This window comes from Syngnathus floridae, chromosome 10, assembly GCF_059516105.1.
Source record: "Syngnathus floridae isolate MCC-2025c chromosome 10, RoL_Sflo_1.0, whole genome shotgun sequence".
Taxonomy (NCBI): domain Eukaryota; kingdom Metazoa; phylum Chordata; class Actinopteri; order Syngnathiformes; family Syngnathidae; genus Syngnathus; species Syngnathus floridae.
Window position 1 is genome coordinate 5,472,315 of NC_142422.1, and position 19,481 is coordinate 5,491,795.

Below are 19,481 nucleotides of genomic sequence, written 5' to 3' on the forward strand. Positions count from 1 at the left end.
CATGCAAACTCCACACAGGGAGGGCCAAAGGTGGAATCAAACCCGTAACCTCTGAACTTTGAGGCGGAGGCCATTGTGTCGCCTGCATTGATCTAAAGCTTCTATAAAAAGAAATCTTAAGTATTCTATTTTATTCACTGTCAGTTATAACTCGAATTTGTTAGTCATGCTTCGTTGTAAATCACCCCCTACGTAGTCGGACACGCCCCTCACGTCCGCTTAAGGTGACGCAATGGCGTCGTGACATCACAGTAGCGTCACGATCCCTCGCCAGACCAAACAACTTTTCCAGACTCAGCGAGCGACTCCACACTTCGACTCGTCCAGCTGCTGCACGCCGCAAAGCAGAGATTTAAAAAAAGAAAAAATACCGACCGAAACGCGACTACGATAAACTTTAAAGGATTTAACTTTGATTTAATCACATACATTTCCATTGAGGAACTTTTATAGCTTTTTTTTTCTCAGTTGCCACCGTCTCGCTGAAAATTGAGATGAGGACTCTGTGGTTGTTGTTCCTCGTCGGGCTAGCCCCTGGATTCATAAGTGAAAAAGTAAGTACGGCTTTTACTTGACATCGAATGTAAAGTTTTATCTATCTATCTATATTTTAGTTTATCTATCCATCTATACATCTATCGATTTATCCATGATCAGAATTTACGAGTTTACTTTCTATGCAAACATTCACATTTACAACGAAAAACACAGACCCGCCATTTCAAGTAAACATTTAAATAAGAGATATGCTATTTGGCTATTTAGCCAAGTAATATTCAGCCATAGCCTCAGTCCATGTGTAGCTGGCGAGATGGTGTCAAGTTCACATCTTTTTTCGACTTTTGACTCTTTCCTCCTCCCCCACAAAGTGTGACCATTATTTTCTCACTCACACATGTTGGATTAAGCTTTAAATTTAATCAAGTTTAGTCCACACCCCTAAGGCCATTTTGTCCTTCCTCGCCAACAAAAAAACCAACCTGTTTCCCCTCTCCTTGTGTGTGTGGCAAAGCTGGAAAACACCTGGAAACTACCCTGTTTTTTTTTTTCAACAGGAACCAAAAGATCCTGTTTATAGAAGTCAGTTAAAGTACAGTGGAACCAAGTTACCTTTTTAAATAAGTGTGGTATTTATGAATCCTGGACTGTGTATTGTGAAAGCAAGCCAGTTGAAACCTGAGACTGGAGCTCCAGAGAGCGTTTATGAAGCTTCCCCATATACAGTACATAAAAGGCCCTGCAGGTTTTAACGTGAAAGCGCAGTCTTGGAAATAAATCTGATCTTTGAGAAACAATCTTGCGGCGGAGCTTTGCATCGCCTCACTTCCAGGTGACCCAAGCCTTAAAATTGTTGGGCATTATATTGAAGAATTGTAGAATTGCTAGTTAGTTAACCAACCAGCAATGCTGTGCTCGGGAATGATGAACGCCTGCTCGGGACAGGATGTGAGCTTTTTTTGTGTGTGTGTCATTTTCTGGATGGATGACTCACCGTGAGTCCCACTGGGCTAGTCCAGGCAAGATAGGAGTCGTGTGGGACGTACAGAATTTGGTCAACTTTCTAGGACACCTGCTTTCATTGCTTAATCACACATTAGTGTTGCACTGTGCCTTGCAGTTTCTAGTTTTGTTGTTCAAATCAAGGCAAGTTTATCTTTGCCCATCAAAACAAAACATAGAGGTGACCTAGTGGTTTACTCATGCATCCATTTTCCAATCCGCTTATTCTTATCACTAGAGTTTGTCCCAGTTGACTTCAAGCATGTGATTAAAATCATTTGTAGCTATATATTTACCGGTGAAATTTTGTTTATTTGGGTTGTTCAAATTTGTCTGCAACCAAACATATTCAACAGGGTGGGTATTTATTTTTCATGCATCATGTAATGTTGCAAAATCTTCACCCATCTAAATCATAAGGAGAAAACCCAGATTTGTCTGCCTGTGCCATTCACATGACTGTGTGCGCTTTCACAAAGCTGACACAGAATTCCGCATTCAGATAATTAGACGTGTGAAGTCACTGGACAGTGAAGATTGCGTTCAGCACAGCAGGGAAGTGAGTGTGTAATGTTCGGTGTCAATTTTCACACTGCTCTGGCATTATGGTATTTCCCTACAACAGCAAAAAGGAGATGTAAAAGACCATAAATCAAAGCGGATTTTCTACTTGATTTTTTTTATTTTCACTCAGACTAGACCGACTATAATGTACATTACGCAGCGTTTGGTGCTGCTACCCTGCTGTGTGCTCAAGGTGGTTACACAACCATGCTACCATCATTATTATTGACTGCGAACCATGTGAGAAATAGTTTCCTGTAATAACTATAAGCCCAAGTGATGAAAAAAAAAATCTCACAAGTGATACCAATGCATTTCCATGAGCCAATCAGACATGGCTGCACACAGTTTTACTGCTGTGACAGGGCTATTTGCGGCAAAGTCTCATCATGACAGAGCACCGGGCTACCAGATGGGTATAGATACTGTATGGTCTGTGGGTGTGTGTGTGTGAGACGGAGAGAGACGCCATGTATGTTTTCCAGATGTCTGATTTTCATGTAAACAGGCATTACAGCGACTCTTTGGCACGGGAGCGTGATAGTGAATTGTATTTTATTTTGTTGGTGGTTTTCTTCTGTTGGCTTGTCGCCCACCACCTCGCAGTGGGTCTACGTTGGCGTCCCGTCTCCATCTAGTTGATGTGATATTTATGTATAGTGTGTGATATTTTCAAAGATGGGAGACAGCTTTTTGCTGTTGAGCAGATGAAAGCACCTGAGGTCACAGTAAGGTGAGCTTCTATGGCCATAAAAGGGAATCATGCTTTCTTTCACCACGGTTTAACTGTTCCCTTCAAACCAGAGAGTCTGTCTGCTAAATAGACACTGGTGTGAGCTGCTTTGGATTAAAAAAAAAAAATGGCCACAATAGAGCAAAAAATATTTGCTTTTGGGTTCAACATGTTTTCAAGCCACCCAGTTTGCTCAAGACTTTAAGAAGAAAAGATTTCTCAAATGTCACCTCAGTTTTGTACGACATACATATTTAGAATTATAGTTAAGATAGCGGATCGTGTGGTAATACTAATCATCATTTTTTTACTAAATTTAGTGGTGATCCCCATTTTTCCTTAATTTTCTTCCATGGGGCATTGCAAAGATAAATTTTGGCAAAAATGTTTTATGATGCATCTGTTGATGTTGACGTTCCCCATGTGGAAGCCGACTTTCAGCTCAGCTCCGTTTCCACGTGACCCCTGGACCCTGAGTCAGGATGATCGGTGTAGACAATTGATGGATCAGAGTTTGCTAGTTGACAAATGTTTTCAACTAACAATTAATCACAGATCAAATTCACACAATCGGTAAAAAAGTCAATGATCATATCTGAGGGTTCTGCTTTAAATTTGGCACATGCTTCGCTTCTCAACTTTTGTGTTGGGAAATATTTAAAAATCTATTTAGTCTTTGTCACGGATTGTATTTATTTCCTCGTTTCACAAATTCCTCTTCCATTGTTTCATTCGGCGTTAACGTTTTTTCTTTTTTTAATAAACCCAGGGTCTTAAGTGTGATTTATCACATATGACGATACGCATCTGCTTGGTAATGATAAATCGCTGCGCTCTGAATCAGAGCAACGTTTATGGCCGTGTTGTTTCATTTGTTTTCAGCACCTGTTTCATCAGAATTATCCTTCTCTTCCTTTTGCCGGGATCCGTCCATGTTCGCACCTGTGTTAGTGGAAGCATAGCATGCATACCAGACATGCATACTTCACGTCTCAATGGGCCACATTCATCTGTGTGTGGTTGTGTGTGTGGTTGTGCATATTACAGAATTTCAGGCTTATTATCACGCTGCATTCTGCAAAGGTAATTCTGCCAGCAACAAGCTAGCTAAATGTAGCATTTTTGCAGGTAGACGTGTAATGTATCTCCTTGACTTCTTCCTGTGATGCTTTAGTTGGCAACAAATTTAGATATATCAGTACTGTTGCAAGTCACTGGAGCAGCGTGTCAATTGAAACTTTGTGCAGTACTTCAAACAAACTATGACCTCCCTTCACATGCCTCAGTATGATATCACTTTATTGACACATTCTCATAAACCAAAGGTCAAGTACCGGTGGTCAATGACTTTCTGTGAGTGTTTTTTCCCCCTCTTCTTTGTTATTCATGTGGTTAGTAGTTCTCATGAAATCAGCAATGACACTCTGATAACATGATTTTGTTTTCCTCTCAGATGCTGGTCTCTTCACAGTCCCACCCATTCATGGGAGATGACCTTTACATAGAAGGTCAAACATCAGGTGAGCTGCCGATAGATGATGAAGATGGCGACGACATGGGCTCAGGATCCGGATCTGGAGACTATGGTAAGGAGACTTGGCATTTGCTCTTGCTCCTCGTGTTTGGTGTACTTGGATACAATGTGGATAAAATGATACAGTGAATCTTATCGGTAACAAAGAAGAAACAAAAACATTTGACAATTTGAAACAAATATTTGGGAGAAAGCTTGAGTCAATGGCATCTGTAGGGTTCTTTTATTTGTTCAGGAAAAACTGGATAATGGGTTTCAAGGGTTCATCATCAAATGGGTGTGTTTGTGTGTATGAATGATCTCTTGCCCGTTGTCAGGCGTGTCCTTTCATACCCTAAACCAGTCATTCCATTTGCTGTTCTTATTAATTTGACTTGTTTACACATGTTGGTTGGTATGGTGGGTGTTCCAGATGTCCAAACTCGATCATGTGGAGGAGGTGAAGTTTTTATTAGAAGACAGCAGATGCAAAATACTTTTCACCTTGTATTCCTAATGATTCATCTTTATGCCCTCTCCCAAGAGAGAATGTGCTCAAGGAAATTGTGTGATCACGTGGAACAATTGTGGTTTTGTAAAATGAGGGCGTTCAAACCTCAGGTATCGAAGCAACCACCTTATAAACACAGAAAACATTCGAATGCCAAAATGTTCTCTCGCCATTGTGAAACTAGTTGGTACTAATCAACAATGTCTGTGCCCTCCATTTTTTTTTTTTCAAGATCCAATCAGTCACCAATTAGAAAGAGAGGAGAAAGAGATCCTCACCACGTTTGTCGACTCAAACAAGAGCGAAGAAATGATTCCAACGCTGTCGACAGCAGACTCTGGTCACAGTCAACCGACCAAAGAAGCAGACCGCCACGATCCACCAAACAAGACGATGGACAGTGAGACGACAGCAATCGGTGTGGACATGAAGGAAGAGGTAAACATCTAATATTTATGCTGGGCCCAGTATGGCATTCGCATTATCACATCACCCATCATCTGCTTGTGTGTTTTAGGTGCCAGGTAATGGCCCAACAGCTGACTGGTTCACACAAGCTTCCACTCCCAGCTCCACCAAGGACAGCAAAGAAGCCGACGAAGACAACAGCCTGGATAGATGGGACGACTCCTCCGCCACCAAAAATAGTGGCGATGAAGACACCAGCGGAGTCCAGACGAATGAAATTCTTGTCAGTCGGGGCAGCAGAGTGTTTGACTCTCCCGATGACGTGACATCCGAGAGCATGTGGGATCGAACGGAGGTGCTGGCAGGTAAGTGCGCATTTACATTACTCCCAAGGGAACATGTAGAATATACATGATTTAAATCATGGTTCCCTTCTGCCCTTCCAGCGGTGATAGCATGCGTGGTGGTCGGCTTGCTCTGTGCCATCTTCCTCCTTGTCCTCCTGGCCTACCGCATGAAGAAGAAGGACGAAGGGAGCTACGACCTGGGCGACACCAAACTTTCCACATCAGCTTACCATAAAGCACCAACCAAGGAGTTTTACGCCTGAACTCACCAATACAGACTGTGAATAGATATCATCACTTGCCAGTTTGGACTGAGAGCGGCTCAATATCAGCTTTTATTTTCAAATCTTCAACAGCAGCAAACTCCTGCTCATCTCGCCCGTCTGCTAGCTTTTCACAGCTCTGTCTTTAGTCTGCACAGTTCTCACACCGAATGGAAGAATTCAAATGCATTCATATCATTCCAATCTGGGAAAGGAGTGGAAATGTCTCGAGAGTATCACAGGATCACAGCCATTCGAGTCAAGGAAAGTTTATTCAACACTGTGCCTTAAACCCATACTGCCTCTCTAAGATGGACTCGCAATGGTGTCAGCTAGTCATGAGGAAGTTGACCAAAACAAAAAAAAAACAGACATCCTCATTGTGTTTTGAATGATGTCATAAAATGGTACTTGTATTCCAAAGATCCCAATGTTAATCCTTGTTTTGGTCGAGGTCAGATTTCATATGTTGTTACATTTCATTTAGTGCTTTTTGTTGTTGTTAATTGTACGAATGTTTTTGTTGTTGTGACTAGCGAATATGTTATTCCATATTCTGTCCAGTTTTGGTACGTGAGATTGGGTTCCTCTGTAGGTACATATTTTTTTTCTTCCTCAAATCTTATCTTGTCATCAATCAATATCATGTTCTCTTCGTTGTCTTTGGAAATTGCAGCTTGTTTATGTATTTTATAGTTTTGAAATTTTTGACCCAAAAGCCATTTTAAAGAAAACATTTGCAGTCCATACATTGTATTCCCGATGCTTTTGCACACACGCTATGTCAACCTTGCATTGAACATTCTTAATATTTACAGGGCTATTTTCTGTGATGACTGAGTGCAGCAAGCAAAGCCAAACCACATTCCATTGCAACTGCCAACCGCATGCAGCTATAATAATAGGTTTGACTGGTGACAGCATTGAGAGCCTTTCTGCACAATAAGGTTTTTCAGTAAAACGGGATACTAAAATGACCACTTGGGTTTTTCAGTGTAATGCAGTACTCTGTAGATCTTCTGTTTTAGCTATACATGTTTTAGCATTTTGCCTGGTGCTAATTGTATGTGAAAGCATTTTTTTTTGTTTGATTTGTGGACTGAGGGAAAGTTATTTTAGAGCAGGGGTTTTTTTTGTTAGACTTTCTATGTTTTGAAAAGTTGCCTCATATTTGGACCTCTAAAAATAATCTCAAAATAAGGCCATATTTTTACCAAACCTTTTGCTGCAATTTTGCTCAGATTTAAAACTCATTTCATTTCAACAATATGCAGTACCCTCTTTTGTTGGTGAATAAAACATGTTTATGAAATTTCTGTTGCCCTTTTACAGAGAACTAGGCTCCCATGCATTTCTCAAATTTCCTGCAGATTTCTGTTGAACGACTGACATGGTTGGAATAAACACAATGTTATGATGATTCATTCTCTCTGACTTACTGTTCTCATCAAGATCTTAAAAATGCCAGATGGTGCGGAATCAGCAGTTCTTCAAAGAAATGGACATGTAGATTTAGCTTTAAAGAACCACATTGACTGTTGTACTTTTCTTTAAACCGAGGGTAAACACTAAACTTAAAATGGAAATGTGCTGTGTGGACCGAAACAGTTTCGCGTCTGCAACTTTCATTTCAGTGTCTACTATGTAGTGATGATACTATGACATGTATTAATTTATATTAATTTAGACTATAATCAATTTCAATATGTAAAATGTACAATACTTTGTCTTTATTCTCATGGATCAGATTATTTCAAATGTATGTTTTATTATATTCTGGTTCACTTCATTGTTAGCAAACCGGATGTATGCAATTGTCTTGAATACATTCAATAAAAGCTGATAACGTATTTTACACGTCTTTTTTTTTTATTTGAAAGCAAACAGTTTTCTCAAAAGAAAAAAAAAGAATGAAACAAATATAGGAACACGCCAGAACCCTTTTTTTTCTCTACATATCTTCTTTGTTATACTATTACTGCCTTTCTTATTATTTTTTTCTGTACTATATTTGTCTGAACTAGAACTATTTTTCATTCGTTTGCTTTAGCTTTTACTGCGAAAGGTTGATAAAATAAGCTTTTATTCTGAAAGTATCCAGAGAGGAAGTCAGCAACGGTGAGGCCGTCCGAATCATGAGAATACTTCCTCAAGTTGTTTACATCTGTATTGACATTTTTGGTTACTCTGAAGACGGAGACAGTCCTAAAACCTAAGCGACAGGACTCCTACCCTGGCCTGCAGGGTTTGTGTTCTTTCACTTCGTTTTCAAATCAAACATAATCGCAATTTTCAATCTGTAATCTTTCACAACACTGATTTGTTACCCTTACCCTGAGCTCCTCCATTCATTTGTTTAATCTCGTAGACCTGTACAAAAGCGTTACCAATTCATCTTTAGAGTATTTGTTTTGATTAACATCAAGTTTGATTTCATCGTTATAGCTTTCGTTTTATCTTCTCAGTGAAAGTGAAACAGTAACCTTGTCAACTTCCTCTTAATATCTTACTATCAAGGGAAGTAAGAACGAGTTAGTTTTTTCCCCCTTACATTTATTTTGAACTGATCAGTGCATTTATTTTATTTTTATTGCTAATATAGTGTTAACTGTGGCAAACTGTCTTTCCTCAGATGGCAAGGGTTGGTAAACTGTCTCCCTGCTTCTTCATCCTTATTTTCATGCTGAAATCCCTGGTTGGGCGACCCCAAAGCCAAACAATGGTTAGATATGAATTCAACAGAACTGTTCAGAAAGGTACCACACACTCTCTTTTAAATGTTATCTTTTTCTTGAGGTCATGCCGTTTCCCCCATAATTTAATACAGTCCCCAGATGTCTTTAGGAAATCACAACCGATGGTTTAAAGCTGCAATTGTTCTGTGTTTTAGACGTGGCAGCGGAGGTTGCAGGCTACGCAGATGTGGCCAAACAGATCATCGACCTGGCTGTGTTCGGAGCCGCGAAGAATCGCTCTTACGGACGCCTCGCCGACTTTACCGACACCATCGGGAACCGTGTCAGTGGTTCGCTCAACCTGGAGATGGCTATCAAATATATGTACAAAGCTATGATGCAGGATGGTTTGGACGTTCATCTGGGTAAGTCATCCTGTGTTAATGCAAATGTAAGAAAATCACATCATACAGTTTTTTGCTTTGTGAGAGGTGCAACTTGTTATGTTGGACAGAGATTTCTTTCCTCTATCATCATCTCATATCTCGTTCTCTGGTAAGGAATAATTTTTTGTGTCTGTCTTTGGGTATCACCAGAACCAGTAAAAATCCAACACTGGGTTAGAGGAAAGGAGAGTGCAGTGATGACCTTGCCAAGGGTCAAGAATCTGGCTCTCCTAGGTTTGGGGAGCAGTGTGGGGACACCACCTGAAGGTCAGCCACATTTCATTTTGAAAGTGATTTTGATTTCTGTATTTCCTCTAAAAGTGGTCTCTGCTCTAAATCATTGCAGAAGTAGCAATTTAATAAACCAGCAGCCTTACTGTTTTTAGCCAGTTTTATATAAAACACAGCATTATTTTTCCTTCTTTTTGCTGCTTGTCTGAAGGCATTGAGGCCGAGGTGTTGGTTGTTGAATCTTTTGAGGAACTGAAGCGCAGAGCCAGCGAGGCCGTAGGGAGGATTGTGGTCTTCAACCAGCCATTTGTCAGCTACGGCACAACAGTGGCATACCGCGAATACGGCGCCTCGGAGGCGTCGAAATTTGGAGCCGTGGCCACACTTATTCGATCCATCACTCCTTTCTCGATTAATAGGTGCTCATTTACCTGTAGACTATTTCACTCCTATCAAACAAAAATCTGAATCCATCTTTGCCGCTACCTCTTTAGCCCTCACACAGGTTGGCAAGACTACCAGGATGGTGTGAAGCGCATCCCTACGGCATGCATCACCATGGAGGATGCTGAGCTCATGTCACGTATAGCGCAGAGGGGACAGCGGATCACCGTTCGACTCACCATGGCCGCCAAGACGCTCCCAGATGCCGACTCCTTTAACACGGTGGCTGAGATAAAAGGCTGGCAACACCCCGAGCAGGTACTTTGCATCTTTCTGTCTGCCATGTTTATTTAAATGTATGCAAATGTATTCTTGTTTTCTAAATGTTAAATCAATTCAAATTAATATGTCACCTGAATAATTCATTTTCTCCACTTAGTGGTCTCGTGTGAGCAATTATCAGCTCATATGTCCTTTGTTGTTTATCCCCGCAGCTAATAAGAACCAAAGTTAGATGAAATTAGGTACGTGCATGAAATACAAACCCCAATTCCAATAAAGTTGGAATGTTGTGTAAAACATAAATAAAATCAGAATACAATGATTTGCAAATCCTTTTCGACCTATAATCAACTCAATCCACTATACACACAAACTGGTCAGTTAGCACAACTCGTCTCTTCAGAATTTGCTGACATGAACCTAACATTTGAATATAGATTGAAAATAATTATTTCATTCTGTTTTAATTTACATTCAACACAGTGTTCCAATTTCACTGGAATTGTGGTTTGTTGATGTCTTTAGAATCACAGCACTGTGAGAAAGAACCACACGTGTTCCTTATTACCTGCCTCAACGAGGTGTTTGTCTTTCATGCCTTTTTTTTAGTAGAATTAAGCAAAAACTACAGAGAGAAGATTTGGACTGGATTTGCTGAAGTGATGGAATGTGGGATAGTCTAAAGCTTTTAAGTTTCTTCATCACTTTATGTTTTATTTAGCACAACATTCCAGTTCTGACTGCATGAAATGATACACAAAGCTACCATTGCTGTGTTTATCATAATTATTTGCAGTTTCTTCTCATTTCTAAAGAACAGGAAGTCTGGTGATGATGTCGCATCTCTTTTTTTTTTATCCACCTAACCAATCTGCTGACTATTAAAAATAGATTTCATTTTCCATATGAATGAATCTGCCAGCAATTTAATTCTGAAGAAAAAAAATACAGTCTTAGGTAAAGTGATCTTCCTCAGGTATAAAATGTGGTCTTGCTTTATCATAATTTTATCATATATCACATACCACGACCTGAGCCAACACGCATGTCCAAATCCTTTGAGATTACACATACCTGCGTACCGAGAAAAACGGGTCGAATTTGATGAACAGATAACTTGCTTCTACCCAAGTACTGTTATTTTTGCAAAAGTAGACCTTTTGAAACTATTTTTACAAACTTGTTTTCATTTCGCATGCATTTTTAGTTAAGAGTCTAGTGAGTATTTTGTGATTGTGCATTTATTGTGTAGCAGCTTTTAATCATTTACAGTAAAAAGACAGTAAATGTGGGGCCTGCCCAATTTACGGTTAAAAATAAACATTGCACGTCATACATGATAGAGACCAAAATGTTTTGCGCAGGGAAAATACAGAAAAGGGAAACGAAACACATGACAGTACTTGAATCATCTCTAGCCTGTGGATTTTCCCTTTCGCAGTTTCAGCAAAGAACATGTTTGTGGTTTGAGGTTTAGTGACTCAGCATGGGATTTAGTCAATTATCTAACAAGTATGAATTAACGTTTTCTTTTCACCTTTTATACTTTGCCCTACACGTAATTCCTACAACCGTCTGTCAATCTTTTACATTACATATAAATATGCAGCTTGTTTACGATTTAAAACGTCATGTTAACATGTGTCTGCCTTTTTTTAAATGATTAAAAATGACATGCTTGGCTTGTGGAAATTTTATCTATTCACATTCTGGCATCTAGACACACCCATTGTTCGTTATCTAGAAATTCGTGTGCTACCAGTAAAGAGGTGTGACTCATTAAAGTCTGGTTGTAAATAAAGGAATGACATAGAAATGATTCTGTGTGGATGATAAAAGTTTTAGGATGACAGATTAACCCTGGAAGGAATGATATGAATTTCTATTATTTTTTATAGGAACAAGACAATATTTTTATTTGACCTCTGAGATTCAATATTTTGTTTGTTTGGTTTTGGATTATGAAGCAAGGTCTTTGTTCTTATTTCTGTTGATTTTTCACAGTGGTGCAATGTTTCAGGATCATAGTCCACACTTGTGTTTGCCCTGCACTTCCCGCTGACAGGAATTCGACGTAACATAACATTACTGGAAACTGTGTTTGTCTGTTTTCTTTCCAACAGGACGCATTTAGTAATTTGTTTTTCACATCTATGCTTTAGGTTGTCCTATTGAGTGGTCATCTTGACAGTTGGGATGTTGGCCAGGGTGCTATGGATGATGGGGGCGGAGCCATGATTTCCTGGGAAGTCCTGTCACTCATAAAACAGCTAGGTGGGGCAAGCCAAACAATTACACAAAGCCCAGTAAATAATGACTTATAATTCTTACAAGGATACTTGTACTGTGAAGTGGTACACATTCATGTTATTGTTAACGTGTTCCCACACCTATTTGCAGGTTTACGTCCGAGGAGGACAATGCGTACAGTACTGTGGACGGGTGAAGAGCAGGGAGGAGTTGGAGCGCAGCAGTATTACAATCTTCATAAGGTCTGAATAAAAAAAAAAAAAAATGATGACACAACAGAATGAAAAAACGCAGAGCAATAGAAATCAGTAAAGCATCTGTAGACGTGGTTCACATTGGCTTCATTCATGTAACAAATTCAGTATTCACACTGCCTCGATTAGTAATTAGAGGAGTGTTTCCCAATTTTTATTGAGCTAATTTAAGACTCAACCATACGCTACATGTCCTCTTCCATCCAGGTGAATCTGTCCAACTTTGATCTGGTCATGGAGTCTGACATGGGGACATTCAGCCCGGTGGCCCTGCAATTTACAGGCAGTGGTGAAGCACAAAAGGTAAGATCTTTAAATCACAATCCAAAATGTTTTTAGGTATACTGCAATTGTGTTCATTCTAGAAAATAAGAGATGATGAAAACATAAATCTTGATGTCTCTCTGGCGGTTGGATTTTGTGGTGGGACGAGATGAGGAGGCCATGTTTATGTGTGTACCAACAGGTGATGGAGGAGGTGGTCAAACTGTTAGCTCCTCTCAATACAACCAAACTGGAGACACATGGAGAGGGTACGGACATCTCGCCTTGGATGCAGGCTGGAGTACCAGGTCAGATTAATCAGTAGGATGTTACTCACCAGATCGGGAAATGAGAAGTAGTTATACTAGTTTCTGTGGTGTGACAGAATATGCTATTACTTTTAAAAAATGCTGCACACAGGGATTCACTTCCTCAACCTCTTGCCAAATGACGTCTGGTTTAAAATTGATCTGAAAGAAAAACTATGCAGTACATCGATATTCTGAGGTGGGAATGATTTTTTTTTTTTTTTGGTCTCAAATTTTAGATGATCCATAAACAGAGGTGCAGAGTGCATATAAATAAATTTGAATATTTTGGGAAAACTAAATTGACTTTAGTAGTTCAAATCAAAAAGTAAAACCCATATTACAATACTCAAAACATTTTCCTGCAAACCAAAACAAAATAGACAGTAGAATGATGGACGGATGGACGAATTATAAAAGAGGGTTTTTATCAAGAATTTTCAACATAATCTAGTTCAATAGTTCAGTCATCAGTTCTCTCTAATGCCAGTCAGTGTATCTTGGGGAAAGGTTGAGGGTCCCGCTGCAGAAATATGGACGCAAGAGTACAAACGTTTCAACACTATTTGTACAGAGCCCTTACTTTTCCCCTCATTTCATCATGTAGAATGAAACTTTTATATCATGTGGCAATTTGATTCTGTACTTGTAATTTGCCTCTTCTCCAATTCCTTTTTTGTCTGTATAGTTTTCCCACTTAAGTGTTTGAGATAATACATATAAGCAAAAAATAATGTGAGTAAACATAAAATGTAGTTTTTAAATGGTGATTTTATCTATCAAGGGGAAAAAAATCTAAGTTTCATGGCTGTGTTGGAAAAGAAAAAGTACTGTGGCACAGTGCACACATTTTTGGTAAAGTGGAGGTAATCTTCATAGATCACACTCAAGAATGATTACCCCCAGATCTGAAATTTCTTAAATAAACCCTGTCTGACAAATTTAAGTGGATCAAAAGAACTACAGAAATGATTCCAAGAACACAGCAACGACCCATCCAGGAGGTAACAAAAGAACCCAGGACACACCTAAAGAACCGCAGGCCTTCCTTGCATCAGTTCAAATGTCTGGCTATGAGTTTGTGACCTCAAGTTGAAATACACTTGCGTTCTGCAATTGGACAACGATCCAAAACATACTAGCAAGTCAAACAAGATGAAGATATTGGACCGTGTCAAAGTCCAAACTTGAATCTGATTGAAATGCTCTGACATGACCTTAAAAAGGACCATGTGGATTTTAACTTTTTTTTTCTCTCTAAAATAAATAGTCAACAAATGGGATTTTATGTTTCATGGTGTAGTTTGTGTGATATTTACATATTTTAATATCTTCAATTTTAAAGACAGAAAAGTCCAAAAATGTAAGAATTAGAGAAGAGGCAAATAGTTTTTGATGACACGGTAGTTTCAGTATAATACAGATACGTAAATGTGACATTACATTTTTTCATTTTTCTATTTCTGCCACTACTAACTCCTATTGTTGGCCTTCATCCAGGTGCCAGCCTTCATGTAGCCGACAGTCGATATTTTTGGTTCCACCACACAGAAGCTGATACCATGACAGTTCAGAACCCTGGAGACATGAACCTCTGCTCGGCTTTGTGGGCCGTGGTGGCGTACGTGGTCGCAGACCTCGAGGACATGCTGCCTCGATAGTTGTTGGGAGGACGAGACAAGGATTCTCAGAAGCTGCGTCAGAAGTGTTTACACTGGTGATATCGCAGCAGAGTAAAGCCTTAGCGAGAAATAATCTTTCACTTAAACGTGACAAGGATTAGGGAAAATTATTTTAACCAAACATTTTTATTTTTCCATGGATTTTATACTATTTCTGTATGTGTACAAAGTACAACTTTTATTTCATCACCAGTTTTGCGTTCTGTAAGATTTTACAAAGAATACTTTTATTGCTATATTATCATGGATAAAAGGCCATTTCTTTGAATGACCATTCATTACCATATTTAAGTGTTTTCATGATGTGTGACAAAAGCACTAGTAAGTGAAATTAGCTGCGATGACATGGTTAAAATGCAAGATAAAGAATAGAACAGCAGAACAAAAATTTTTGCCAAGAATTTGCAATTAATTACATTTTTGGTTGCCACAGCAAGAAATACAATTGGCCAATGTATTTCAAATTCATTATTCCCATCAGTGATGTCAGCCGGCATAGACACAAGTCCTTTGGAAACTATGAGTGTGCACTGGAAGTTGTTGTAACTTGTAACAGGCCTTAAGTCACCTTTTGTCAGTACCTTCTGAATTCATGGGCTGATTCACACACATGCACACACACGATTACGTGAGTTGTGAAACAGATTGGATGTTTCAGCACAATGAGTCACACATCTGCGCTGACGAGCTGCAGGAAGCCACATGCACACAAAAACAACAGACGTCACCATCATGGATTTGACTTACTACATCTGGTACAATTATTTCTCTTTTTTTAACATTAGCTCTTTTGTTTTTAATTGTTGCCATTTGTTTATGTTACGATTATTATTAAGAGATCTTGCATGTTAAGGTGATATGTGCTATTCCCTATACAAGTATTGGGCACCAGGGGTCATTGACCTTTGTGAAAGCTGCTTCTTGGTTATTGAATACTGATAATGGAAAGGACTAATAGTTTGATAAACACATCTGGAATAACAGTTGCTCAATGTAGCTTTACATATGCTACCGCTGATGGTGATATGCATCTCTTTATTATATTACACATGTCTGCAAGTGTTAACATTTTTAAAGGGTCACTTCTACAACATTACATGGAAATAACTATCCCTTCATTGATTGTGAGCCATTTTTAGAAAAGGCCTATGGGCTAGTCATGTGGTCCTGCTGGTAGTCAACAACACTTGGGTGATTTCTCTTTACATGTCGCCACCGTGTGGACAGCCCTTTCTTACATTTTGAGGCAAATAGATGAGGCAGTTACTCAAGTCTTAATAACAAAAATATGATAAGAATTAATTTGTACAAACAATTAAAACTGAACCCAAATATCCACAACAGTTTACTGAATAAACTCCAAAAGTAAGTATCAAACATTTTAAATGTCTAAATGTATGTAATGGAGGGAGGAGAATGCTGTTCAAGTTGCAATAGGCCTTCTAGAGTTGAACATCTTGACACCATTTTGCATTGAAGATCGAGCATATTTGGTCAATAGTGCTCCTGTGGTCTGTTTCTCTCCGCACAGGTCCCTGCAAAAATAAATACACACACTAATTTATTTATTTTTGCTTAATTTTCTTTAATTGCAGACTCATACCTAGTTAGAGAAAAAAAAAATATTCTGGCAAATTCTGAAAGCTCACATAATTTGCAATTAAAAAAAAGGAATACTCACGCTATATACGGCTCAATATCCTCTTCCGTCCATTTCTCTCGCAGGGTGAAGAGATGATTAAAGCGCTCCAGTGTGTCCTCCGGAAGATCTTCTACCTGCAGAAGGCAGATGGTCTCGGGGCGGGAGCTGCGGTCCACCAGGGCGACACTCTAGAAAAGTGAAACTCCACTATTGATTCCAAATTCAGAATGAAAAGCTGATGATGTAGATGCCAACCTTGAGCTGGCTCAGACTCGTGCTCATGCCATCTGGTACGCTCTGCTGCCACACCTCCTGAAACTCCCTCAGGTTGAACTTGATGGCATTCCTCAGCAACATGAGCGCAGTACCCCGACAAACTTTAGCCTCATCCAGCGCGTAAAACACATCGTCTGTTTGAAGGTAGGTGCATATGTAAAATCCATTTTCCAATTCCTACAGATTGTGCGATAATATTTACTTACCATTTTCAACGTAGCGTGTCCCATAGCAGTTTAAACAGTGCTCAATCATCTCTCTGTGAATGACATGAAATAAGTTTTTTTTTTACTTAATGTACAGCACTTTATATATAGTTGCTTTTAAAGTGCTCTGTAGATAAAGTTGGGTTTCTGACACAAACCTGGGCTCGAGTGGGCTTAACTCCTCCAGACTGGTTTGAAGTGGAACCTTGTTGCAAGACCATGACTCAGAGTCCACCAGCTGAGTCACATGACCAAGCAACTTCATCTCGTAGTCAGAGTCGAGCACACGCCAGCAGCCTGAAGAAATTCACGCTAAACTGTAAATGTCTTTAAAATTGCTCAGTATTGCTGAACACTATTTAACAGTGTGTTATTATTGTACCATTTATCTGACAGGCGTGGATGGTCTTCAAGTGGTTCATAAGCTCTTCTTCACTGGCTTGAATTGTCTCCAGTAGATCATCCTTGGTGTACTACAAACGAAGATACACATTCGTCTTCGTGGGTAAGGCTGTGATGTCATCAGTGTGAATTGGTTCAAGGAGAAACAGCACGTTACCGTGTTTTCAGTGTTCTCCTGCTGCCCAGGTAGGCCAGGCCCTTCATATGGGTTCTCCCTTAAAACTTTCAGCAGCTTCTTTAGTTTAGGACGCTGTCTTCTCACTTCCCAGTAGCTGTTGCAAAAGCCCCAGATCTGCAAAGCGTTGAACAACTGATGCTGATTTGCATGATCTTGTTACATTTATTGAGTATTCAACTGCATTAAATAATAATGCCATGCAAGATTTAAATTCCCAGCTAAGCTTAAATTCAGCAAATTGTAACTTTATACCTATTAATTGCAACTCAGATCAGTGTTGGGCTATGCCTTTAGTACCTGCATGTGCCTTATCCAATTTAATTTATTTATTACTTCCATTATTACAACGTAATTATCAAAACCATCTATGAATCACAAATAACAGCACACAATTGTGCATTTTGCAGCATTTTTTTAAATAGCCCTTAAGATAAATTTAGAATATGATGGTGTCAAGAAACATCCTCATTGCAAATATAGTTTGAGTTAATCAACCAGTAATATTCATCTAAAATAAAATGATACAAATGATTTGAGGGGCTATGGAATTTCCAAACTTATCCAACCTGAGCGTGAACGAGATGTGTGCTCTCCTGGCTGCTGGTGAGCTGATCGGGTGTTTTGCATCCTGGCAGAAAGAGCAACAGGTTGGACGTGTCTGCGATCTTCAAATCGTAGGTCCTGTCACCGGTACACAGCACAGCGTGCTCATCTTTGTCCCCTCTGATCACCAGGCTGCGAAAGCATCAACATCAGGTCAAGTCTACAGACACCTACAAAACCCTCACATGGAACTATAAAGTTCAGAAATTGTTCCGACCTGTCACCCGCTTCTATGTGTTTGCACAGTGTGTCGTCCAGCTCCATTAGACAGTAGTCTGCAGACGAGACGTTCTCTCCCAGAGACAAACAGTGAATGGTTTTCTGCAGATCTTCTTCTTTTAGCTTGGCGATCTCAAGCGTCGCTTGAATCTCCTCCAAAGTTCTCATTTTGAACACAACGCAGATTGAATAAATACAGGATAAATTTTGAACCTGGACACGAAAGAGAATAACGTCTTCTAAATGTCTGTTATGGATGGTAAGAAAATAGTTTGTCATCAAAGTTACGCGCCTTCATCTCGCGGGACGGAAGTTGTACTATGGGGTAGTGATGGCTCGTGAGTGAACGATTCGTTCAAAGGAACGGATTGTTTTTAGTGAACGAATCACTTCCCAAAGTGATTCGTTCTTTTTTCAGTTCATATGACTTCAACCAGTAAGTGTCGGTAATGCACATTGAAGCTGGTGCCACCTCGCCGTAAGTGAACGAGTCAGTGAGTGAGTGATTTGCATTTCCAGTTCATCGCGAGAACGGATAAGTGAGGGAACGAATCCTCAATGGGTGAATAGCCTTCCTTCCCGTGCATCAACGGATCAGTCAACGAACGTGTTGCGTCTCCTGGCGTGAACGACGTAAGCCAGAATGTCGATTTACGATTTGCCAAGGAAAGAAAGAACCACTCACTGAAATACCAATTCATTTATGCACGTTTTCTCCAAGCTAACGGCTTTATTGCATGAAGGGAAGCGCCGTTACGCAACAACGCGGAGATTATGCTTCTCATGGGGTTATCTTGATTTTATAACACTTATAGTAGTTTTTAAATAACGTGTATGCATATATACACCTAAATATGTATCTACTGCAATTTCACATTAGATTGCTGGTTTGAAATGTACTTTTATTATTATTTGAATAAACATTATAACCTGTTAAAACTTGTCTGGTGTTTTATTCCTTGTTTTTATTTTGTTGGGCATGAAAATAAAAATCGGACATTTGGTTAACTGCTTTATATGACAATATGTATGTGTTTTACGTTGTGTAATATGTCTTGGTGTCCCCCAAAATGAAGAGCAAGTAGTCAAATACACATTCTTGACATGTACAAAAAATGCATAAAGTTATTAGGTACGCCTGAAAATGGTGGTGTACCTAATGGAGTGTCCGAATGACGTCACAGCTCAAACAGCCAATCAGAAAGTGGGGGTGAGGGCAGGTGTGGCACTTTTCACTTTCACTTAAGCTTTTTCCCTAATGAAGTGGCCTGTGATTAGGTACACTTCATGGATACTTCAATAGGTACACTACACGAGGTAAAAAAAAAAAAAAAAGAATA

The 19,481-nt window shown here is 39.4% G+C and overlaps 3 protein-coding genes and 1 long non-coding RNA gene across 4 annotated transcripts; 3 read left to right on the forward strand and 1 right to left on the reverse strand.

Moving 5' to 3' along the window:
* The first annotated feature begins 257 nt into the window (after nucleotides 1-257).
* On the forward strand, nucleotides 258-7,689 carry LOC148392099 (uncharacterized). The gene is made up of 5 exons (XM_088387593.1): nucleotides 258-554; nucleotides 4,251-4,383; nucleotides 5,054-5,259; nucleotides 5,339-5,594; nucleotides 5,676-7,689. The coding sequence occupies exons 1-5, from the start codon at nucleotides 495-497 to the stop codon at nucleotides 5,837-5,839; spliced, it is 819 nt and encodes a 272-aa protein (XP_088243719.1). The 5' UTR covers nucleotides 258-494; the 3' UTR covers nucleotides 5,840-7,689.
* A 256-nt stretch (nucleotides 7,690-7,945) lies between these two features.
* Nucleotides 7,946-15,733, forward strand: LOC148392100 (carboxypeptidase Q-like). Its single transcript, XM_088387555.1, has 11 exons — nucleotides 7,946-8,084; nucleotides 8,472-8,595; nucleotides 8,730-8,939; nucleotides 9,111-9,227; nucleotides 9,403-9,610; nucleotides 9,686-9,893; nucleotides 12,020-12,131; nucleotides 12,258-12,349; nucleotides 12,569-12,664; nucleotides 12,828-12,933; nucleotides 14,434-15,733. Exons 2-11 carry the CDS (start codon nucleotides 8,472-8,474, stop codon nucleotides 14,592-14,594), a joined length of 1,434 nt encoding a protein of 477 aa, XP_088243681.1. The 5' UTR covers nucleotides 7,946-8,084; the 3' UTR covers nucleotides 14,595-15,733.
* Nucleotides 15,631-18,477, reverse strand: dscc1 (DNA replication and sister chromatid cohesion 1). The gene is made up of 9 exons (XM_088387556.1): nucleotides 18,140-18,477; nucleotides 17,886-18,054; nucleotides 17,299-17,433; nucleotides 17,122-17,212; nucleotides 16,898-17,036; nucleotides 16,740-16,792; nucleotides 16,513-16,667; nucleotides 16,297-16,445; nucleotides 15,631-16,150 (listed from the first exon to the last, which is right to left on the reverse strand). Exons 1-9 carry the CDS (start codon nucleotides 18,418-18,420, stop codon nucleotides 16,039-16,041), a joined length of 1,284 nt encoding a protein of 427 aa, XP_088243682.1. The 5' UTR covers nucleotides 18,421-18,477; the 3' UTR covers nucleotides 15,631-16,038.
* Nucleotides 16,703-19,051, forward strand: LOC148392102 (uncharacterized). Its single transcript, XR_015860908.1, has 3 exons — nucleotides 16,703-17,058; nucleotides 17,136-17,244; nucleotides 17,955-19,051. It is a non-coding gene; the product is annotated as an uncharacterized LOC148392102 (long non-coding RNA).
* The last annotated feature ends 430 nt before the right edge of the window (nucleotides 19,052-19,481 follow it).